General features: G+C 52.9%; 3 protein-coding genes across 3 annotated transcripts; all 3 read left to right on the forward strand.

Annotated features, from left to right (window-relative positions):
* Positions 1–1,593: 1,593 nt before the first annotated feature.
* On the forward strand, positions 1,594–2,075 carry DICSQDRAFT_65384 (uncharacterized protein; the record flags this gene model as incomplete). The annotated part of the gene is made up of 2 exons (XM_007367954.1): positions 1,594–1,697; positions 1,766–2,075. Coding segments are annotated over 2 exons (414 nt in total), but the record flags the coding sequence as incomplete, so codon positions are not given.
* Positions 2,076–3,289: 1,214 nt separating this feature from the next.
* DICSQDRAFT_172221 (uncharacterized protein) lies at positions 3,290–3,875 on the forward strand (the record flags this gene model as incomplete). Its single annotated transcript, XM_007367955.1, has 3 exons — positions 3,290–3,337; positions 3,395–3,489; positions 3,566–3,875. The coding sequence occupies 3 exons, from the start codon at positions 3,290–3,292 to the stop codon at positions 3,873–3,875; spliced, it is 453 nt and encodes a 150-aa protein (XP_007368017.1).
* An 807-nt stretch (positions 3,876–4,682) lies between these two features.
* DICSQDRAFT_156365 (MFS general substrate transporter) lies at positions 4,683–7,625 on the forward strand. Its single transcript, XM_007367956.1, has 17 exons — positions 4,683–5,238; positions 5,298–5,359; positions 5,419–5,566; positions 5,613–5,657; positions 5,712–5,812; positions 5,866–5,883; positions 5,952–6,020; positions 6,074–6,149; positions 6,207–6,256; positions 6,308–6,491; positions 6,548–6,623; positions 6,676–6,734; positions 6,796–6,929; positions 6,980–7,061; positions 7,126–7,150; positions 7,201–7,381; positions 7,434–7,625. The coding sequence occupies exons 1-17, from the start codon at positions 5,077–5,079 to the stop codon at positions 7,489–7,491; spliced, it is 1,530 nt and encodes a 509-aa protein (XP_007368018.1). The 5' UTR covers positions 4,683–5,076; the 3' UTR covers positions 7,492–7,625.
* The last annotated feature ends 516 nt before the right edge of the window (positions 7,626–8,141 follow it).

Here is an 8,141-nt window from a genome sequence, read left to right on the forward strand (position 1 = left end):
GAATCGTTGGAAGATACAGTCTTACCCGGGTCCTTTGGCCACCATGGGTCCTTTGGCCACTGAAGGATTTTCCGTCCCCGCAGTAGAATCTCAACCTACGTGTTAACCCAGTCAAGTAGATAATGGTTTCATATATGTTATCCCAAAGTTCCGTAGCCTTTGCTGTTCAAACACATTACAAGACTATGTTTTAGTCCAAAAAACTACTGTTTTGAATTATATTCCAGTGATCGCGGCTGATGTATTGCTCCGATAACTTCCATAGTTTCAGGAAATGTGAATAGGCTATATCTAGCTTGTTTGAGACAAAGAACACTCTTATCGACATGCACTTCCCAGAGATATCAAATAAGTTCTCATCGTTCCTGTCAATGTCTTCATTCTGGGGTTGACTTCTATCTCATGGCTGTCTGACCCGTGAGAACGCAGAACGCGAACAACTTTTGAAGGACACCGAGGAAGGCATGTATCCCCATCTCCGGTCCGTTTTCCCAGCTGAACCATGGGATGACAACGAAGTCCAAGCTCGATCTCTGAGGCCTTGCAAAGAAGAAGACCCCCGACGTGAATGGGGTCGTCCAGCGCCTATGCCCGTGCTTGTTGTCGGAGGGCCATGTTGAACACGCAAACTGTTGCACAGGTGTGCCCCCTTATATTTCTTCGTGATTCCACATCACATGAGCACTGAGGAGGTTGTATTGCTTGATTCCTCAATTATCGGCAGAAGATATTGATAGTTTATTCTCTGTACGGACGGAGTCGTATAGTCTCACTTCCACCAATCAAAGATGAGGATATCGATACTTCGATGCACGACATTGAGTATGCCTGACGTAGCTCTCCCAATCGAAAACGCCTCTACATTAATCTCTCAGTGATCGCTGTCATCTCGACCCGGGTTTCGCTTGACTTATTGTTTCTCCGACAGCGTGTCGAACCCAAATTCCGAACAGGTCAGAGAAATCAATAGCTGTCCTTTCCTGAGCCACAGATCAAGACCCACGCTTTCCTCACGTGAAAGAAGCGGGTGGTGAAGGCCAGCCTCATGAACAGTGCGTGTACCGTGTCCCCCGCTTTATGTTTGGGCCTCAAGTTAACCTAGATAGCAGATTCCCTGCGCGATCATAGAACATGTGCTAAGCACAGCACAGGTTGGCCAACGGACGTGCCCGTCGCCCGCGAAGGGATGCATTGCTTGTGAATCAAGGGAAACGATGCACTTGTCATCCATACGAGGGGGTTACGCGGAGCGTTGACTGACTATGTCTACAGATACCAGATGACAACATGCATGCAGGTGGTTGCGAAGTCGTGAATGTCTGGGTACTAGCGGTTCGAAACCGCCATGCTGCTTCTCTTCTGGAAGATTACCCACGTTCTTATAGATAGCGCGGCGATCACTGGGCACTCTGTACTTCATTATGAAGAGCTTGGAAATAGCGCTTTGCAGGTCTTCGGGCTTGCAGTCGCATCTACAACTCGACCTTCAGTCATGGCGTATGCTGCCCACGGATCGTGGATCTCGCACATCGCCGTGAGTCACAATGCCTGCCGCTCTACCTGTCAGAGTAGCTCTGTTCACACGAATGATTGTCGCCACAGGTGAGATACGGCGACCAGCCATCTCAGCAGCCTCCTGAGCGTGTCCTCGCACAGCACGGCGAGAGCGACGACATCAACTACCAGTACGGTGGAAAGTGAGTTCCCCACCTTACTTCATCCCAGCTGTGGATCATCGTCAGACTCCTGTATGCGCATTTTTCAGATACGTCTGGCTTGTCCCTCAGTATACGACAAACCCTCACCAGGCTGCCACCGGATTCGACATTGTGATCCAAGAGCATGGCGATCCTGCCCCCAATGACCTCGCTAAAGGTGCAGGGGGCGACTTCCGGTACCTCATTCCTAGGAAAGACATCACGGCGCAGCGTAAAGTAGTGCAAGTAGTGCTGTGCCATCAGGACCATGAGCTCTTCGGCACGCCTGAAGGCTGGGATAGATGCACTATAGACATCAATAAGATTCGAGGCAAGACGTACTTGTACCTTCTGTGGAAGACGGCGATCGTCGGGTGAAGCTCGGCTCCAGGTGAGCTGCCGAGGGAATCTCACGTGAGTTGCCGTCAGGGCTGAAGCTGGAGGTTGAACGTTGAACCACTGTCGTTGACCATCTCAGGCACGTCAGTGTACATCGACATGCCCAAGAAGTGTGATTTTTGGCCGTGCGACATGCATGCTCTCGGTTCGAGTCATATGTCATGTAGTATTGAAGAGATTAGAATCATCAGATACATGCCTGCATGAGTCGCGACCTTCGTGCATATAGCGACTTTGCCTGCAGCTGATGCTTCGTCATCATCAGATGCAGAAGATCTCCGCACAAAGCCCACAGTGGGCCAGCAAAAACCCCGCCCTGTGCTCCTTGTACGCAGGCGGCGGGTGGCTCTGATGCCCTCATAGGTATCTCAAATGGAGGGTGCATCTTATGATGACACCTCAGAGTCGGAGAATGTGCTGGCCGGCACAGGATACAAGTGAAGCGGTAAGGAACGTCACCAAGGTTCATCTGTAGACTGAAGCGCTGATACGCGTATGTAGAACTTCTTCACTCCGGGTCTCCCACGTATCTCGCGGAGACTACGCCATTCTTCCGCGTATATCCTCCAGTTTTGTCTGCCGGTGTCTTCAAATGGTCGACATGATTCGCTTCGACAGATGATCACTGCATACGTGCAAGTGTGTTAACTTAGATAGATTAAACCAACTGAATCAGCTCATCTTCGCCGCAGACGAAGACGTTGGGCAAGGGCTACGGTGAGGACCATTCCCCTGCGCAAGAAGCGACTGTCGAACCACAGCCTCATGCATTGTACGTGCCTCTCGCCTTCCCCTCGATGGGTCCCAGTGCCCCAAAACTGTAAATTCATCCATAATAGAAAACTGCTGACACACTGCCTGTGACATGATGTGCATTGATCGGCGGAGCTCTTACTGAGTCAAGTAAGGAGCACGACGGTATCCTTCGTTTGCGAGTGGATTAGCGGAGTAGACACTATCATCGTCCACCAATTTCGACTGACAATTTGAATCTGCATGCAGGGTCCGACCATATTGGCCCTTTACAATATCCGAGTCCCTGTCGCCCATGAGGTTCAGAACCACCACGCTGCTCCCCTCCCGCAAGACTGCGTGTTTGCATGCCGACCCTCTGCATACAGGTATAAAGGATTACGGAAGAGGGTCTTACGGTCTCTCAGGCCTCAGGGTCAAGAGCACAAGCACCTCGAATCATGACTGACAATATTGATACTTCTCAGCTCTGGATCTCTGGCATCGAGGTGAGTTGTCGTGTCATACCTTTCTGCCCATATGTACGAATTGACTTGCACTCGTAGGTCAGGTACGGATGCCAGCCCTCTCAACGGCCCCCGGAACGTGTGCTCGAGGAGGGCGGCAAAAGCGAGAACATCAACGAGGGATTATGCGGAAAGTGAGGCCCCCGCCATTCTCGCTTTGTCTGAGCTCTCAAACCCCCATGCTGATTTGATTGTGTGCGCACTCGTCAGATACGTCTGGCTCGTCCCTCAGTATACGAGACGCGAGTACCAGGCCGCCACCGGGTTCGAGGTCGTCATCCAGTGCCTCCCGGACATGTCCAAAAAGAACCTGTCCAAGCGTGGAGGGGGCAAGTACCGCTATCTTCTCCCCATCATGGACACCAGGCAAAGGCGCAAAATCGTCCATGTGGTGCTGCTCCGCCAATCGCAAGATCTTCCTTGTGTGCCTCCCGGCTGGGACGGAGCCACTGGCAATATCAATGAGGGCCGGGGCAACTCATTCCTGTACCTGCTTTGGAAGACAGAGAGCGTCCAGTGAAGCTGCTGCTCGGACTCGGATAGGCTCTCGACTGCGTCTTATGCGAATTCTTTTGGTCGTCGCTCAAGTTTGAGGGGTCGTTGGCAAAGCGCCCCCTTCATTAGCATAAGTCAGCGTGTATGAGTTGGGCTGGATTTCCTGCACTCTGCAAATCTAATCATACCTCATGTAGGAAACGGACGAATAGCATGTCGAGGCTGGTCTCGACCTTGTCATGCGATGAGAACGTGTGATACCGACTCAGAACAAGAAGTATGACTCAAGATTTGGTGGCCGGCCAGGGAAAGCAGGTTCGATCCCATTAAACAGCGCCTTTTGGCTGAGGGGGCGCAGTACTTGTCATGGTCAACATCTGAGGTCATGGTGTCGGAGTGGCAATTAAAGAAGCCTGTAGCCTGCAGGTCGAAGTTCGGTATACCACGGTGACTGCCGCCATGCTCTGATCCGAACTCGAATCACGTGGTACAGACGCCCTCCCACGAAGGCGCTACAGGCGCCATGACATCTGCGACCATCTTTGGCGTTGTCTCCGGTTCATCGACATTGATGGAATGCTCAAGACACAGTACGACAAGCCGTCTGAGAAGCCAAGTCAACGAACCCAATGCCCGGCTCCTTGATGTCATTCACTATTCTCTTGGGCCTATCCTAGTGCCGCCATCACGTCATTTGTCTGGTGCACGACCCACAGGATGCCTGCAGATGACACAGGTATGGCATGGTCAGAGTATGAACAGGCTTCGATTTACTCCTATCTGATGAGCCCTTTGGCAGATGTAGCACGTACACTCGTGGCTTGGCTCCCTTGAAACTGTCAGAGCTCAGTCTACAATCAGAGCCTCAGGCCTGCCATGTCGGGCCTCAGCGTTCTCGTGCCACCCGTTGAGACCCAGAACGCTGTTGTATCTTCCAAAACGAGCCAAGGTTCTGCGGCTAGAGCGGCGCACGTGAAAGGTTTCTGGGGCGCCTCGTCTGCCGAGACTTTGGCAGTCTTCTCAAATGTTCTGACTCGCAATGAAACAGGACGACTGCCTATCTTGAATGGCAAGCTCTTGCAACTTCCCAGGACCCGGCGCGCCGTCCGTCATATCTGCGTAAAGGTATGGCGTTATAAAGTGCGTTTCAGTAGATCGTGCAGAGCTCGAGAGAGCTCCTGCAATCACCCGGTCACCTGTGTCCTATAGTGCCAACTGGTACGATCATGGGTTCCATCTCCCCCGCTCCTGAGTCCTCTGGCTACGAGTCCCCCTTGTCTGAGAAACAGGACAAGTCGGAAGTCTCAGTTCCCGAAGATTCAGACCAGGACGGAGTATCCGATATCCTTATCGTCAAATTCTCCGCCAACGATGCAGACGATCCTCGGGTACGCCAACTCCTAAGCCTTGTCGGTGTGTATGGTCACTGACCTTTGCATCATTACAGAACTGGTCGGGGGGTTACCGGTGGTATCTATCGATCTTTGACTGCTTCCTTGTCTTCACAACGTCAGCGCATCTCCGTGAGCGGTGTCTGTCTTGTACTAACTCACTGTCTTCGTCGGTAGGACGTTTGCTTCTTCCGTTCCGGCTGGTTTCGCATCCCAACTCCTATTTCACTTCCATCTCGATGCGGAGCTTGTTGCGCTCACAATCACCCTCTTCGTCATGGGATTTTGCGTTGGACCTATCCTCTGGGGGCCGCTCTCTGAACAGGTATGTCATCCCAACTCTTGATTGTTCTTCTCTAACGGATACACAGTATGGTCGGAGGGCTGTACTAATTCCGTGCTACACGTTGTTTACGGTCAGCATACCTCCTCTATCTACGAGCGTCTTTGTCGATGCGTACGACCACTAGGCATTCCAAGTTGGCGCGGCTCTGTCACCCAACACTGCTGCGATTATGACTTTCCGACTGCTTGGCGGTATCACCTCATCGGCCGCCCACCCGATTGCACCGTACGTACTATTCCTGATATGTACTGTCCCTGGATCTGACAGCTTCGGAAAAGGGCTCTTATCGCAGATGTGTTTGTATTCATCTTGCATGTATTTAAGGGTTCCGAACACCCAGACTGACTCACTTCCTTCATACAAGTTGGGAGCCCTCTACCCGGGAGAAGGCGCTTACATATCTGGGTTTCCTCTCGTTTATTGGTCCAACACTGTTCGTCCTGTCTTTGCCTCTGCACAATCATCTACGCTCATGCACGATCGTAGCGGGCCTCTGATCGGCGGCTACATGGCAGCTGGGAATCTTCGGTGGCAATGGGTATTCTGGATGCTCACTATCCTGGTACGTCTCCTTGGCCACTCGGTGGAGCCCGTCTCACGTCGACCCCTCTGTTCGCAGGCCGGGACCTGCACCCTATTGATCACTTGCACGCAGAAGGAGACATATAGGCGAGTCCAATCCTACGATCGGGAACGCTTCCGACGATAACACGGTAGCAGGCCGATTATTCTCGCCCGTAAAGCTCAACGACTTCGCAACGAGACCGGAGATCCACGCTATCGAGCTCCGTTCGAACTTGTGCAAAAATCGACCATTGCAGCGACGTTGTACAAGACGCTCGCTAAACCCTTCGTGATGTTTGTCCATGAACCGGCCTTGATCGCGACAACCGCGTACTTGTCGGTGAGCTCATTCGTGGGCTTTGTGTACGCTCTGTTGCTCAGTCGCGATGCATACAGTTCATCGGCGGATGCTTGTACATGATGTTTGAGGCGTTCCCTATCGTGTTCGAAGAAGGTCATCACTTCAAGTCTAGTGAGGATCGCTCCCGACCCAGACGCGATGTCATTGTGCTTACACTTAGTAGGCTCGCTCGGTTTGATGTATTTACCCTTAACTGTGGGTAATATCGTCGCTCTCATCTTCGTAAGTCGTTGGATGGATTAGTCCCTCGTTTCCCGCCGGCGTGACCTCACTTCCGATCCAGTACCTCTGTGTGACGCAGCCCGACTACGAGCGCAAAGCCAAACGATACGCGCCGAACCCGGTCCCGCCAGAGGAACGCCTGACAATGGCCATATGGGCTGCGCCCCTCTTCGCTATCGCCTTGTTCTGGTTCGGGTGAGCAATCATATTCATAGATTCGTAGCCTGCCGCTGAGGTTATTATAGGTGGACATCGTTCCCGTCTGTCAACTTCTGGGCGCCCATGATGTCCGGATTCTTGATGGGTGTAGCCATCCTCGCGCTCCTCGTACGTTTGTTCGGCTTGGGACTCCCTCTGCAGCGCCGGTTGACCAGCAGCTACCACTCCACAGGTCGCACTGCTGAACTACATCATCGGTCAGCGCTTTGACTGAGTATCGAAACTGTACACTGATCACCAAATGCAGACGTCTATTCATACGCAGCGGCCTCTGCGCTCGGGGCGTGTACGGTCATTCGCAGCATATTCGGCGCCATATTCCCGCTGTTCTCAACGGCGTTATTCCGAGCCCTGAACCCCCGTTGGGCATCGACACTTGTCGGTTGCGTCGCGATCCTGATGATTCCAGTCCCTATCCTGCTGAAGAGGTTCGTCCGCTGCGCATAGCTCGCTTCTGGGTAGGCTAACGGTTTATTATAGGTACGGCCCGGCGTTGCGCGCACGGTCGCGCTATACCGCGAGGGCATTGGAGGGCTGACTGGTGCAATGTAGTCGGGTTACGTTGATACGGACGCAGAGATGACAAGGCAGCAATATGAGTGCGACATGTCGTAATGGCGATACTTGGGCTTGTATAGTAGTCGCCAGCGGCAGGGTGCTAATGAGATGTACAGACGGACAGACTTCAGAGTATGAGGCTCGTCGGGTCGATGGCGTCGAGTAGTAGTTTGCTACGTCGGTGACGGTTCGCGAGCGTGACGATGACAGACGCGTTGGATCGTCTCACGCGCGCGCTCGGCGCTCCTCCGCTCAAGACGACCACGACGACCTTCACGGCTTCACGATCCCGCAACTTGACACGACCACCCCTGCTACCTTCTCATAAAATCGAGACTATGCCCGGACCACGCAATCAGAAAAACAAGAAGAACAAGAAGGGCTTGAAGAAGGCGCCGCCACACGCACCAACACCCGCAGACCCGGCCCACGACGCGAGCACTCATCATACCCCCACCCAACCGCACGAACAAATACGCGAAGCGGCTAGTTCGAAATCCTCACTTAAATATCCTTTAGCAAGTCTGCCCCATCCACCGCAGGACACTCCAGACGGCCCGCTCGTCTTGGGATATGAGCCTTTGCCCCAGCTGAGCAACTACGAATACCTGCACCAGCAGGAGTACGATG

This window comes from Dichomitus squalens (genome assembly GCF_000275845.1).
Source record: "Dichomitus squalens LYAD-421 SS1 unplaced genomic scaffold DICSQscaffold_30, whole genome shotgun sequence".
In the NCBI taxonomy this organism is placed as follows: domain Eukaryota; kingdom Fungi; phylum Basidiomycota; class Agaricomycetes; order Polyporales; family Polyporaceae; genus Dichomitus; species Dichomitus squalens.

What these genes read in the sequence shown, in the direction of transcription:
- DICSQDRAFT_156365 (XM_007367956.1), top strand. Translation starts at nt 5,077, where the DNA reads ATGGGTTCCATCTCCCCCGCTCCTGAGTCCTCTGGCTACGAGTCCCCC. An exon ending in GGGGGCCGCTCTCTGAACAG is followed by an intron (nt 5,567 to 5,612) that starts GTATGTCATCCC and finishes ACGGATACACAG; the next exon opens with TATGGTCGGAGGGCTGTACT. An exon ending in GTCCCTATCCTGCTGAAGAG is followed by an intron (nt 7,382 to 7,433) that starts GTTCGTCCGCTG and finishes GGTTTATTATAG; the next exon opens with GTACGGCCCGGCGTTGCGCG.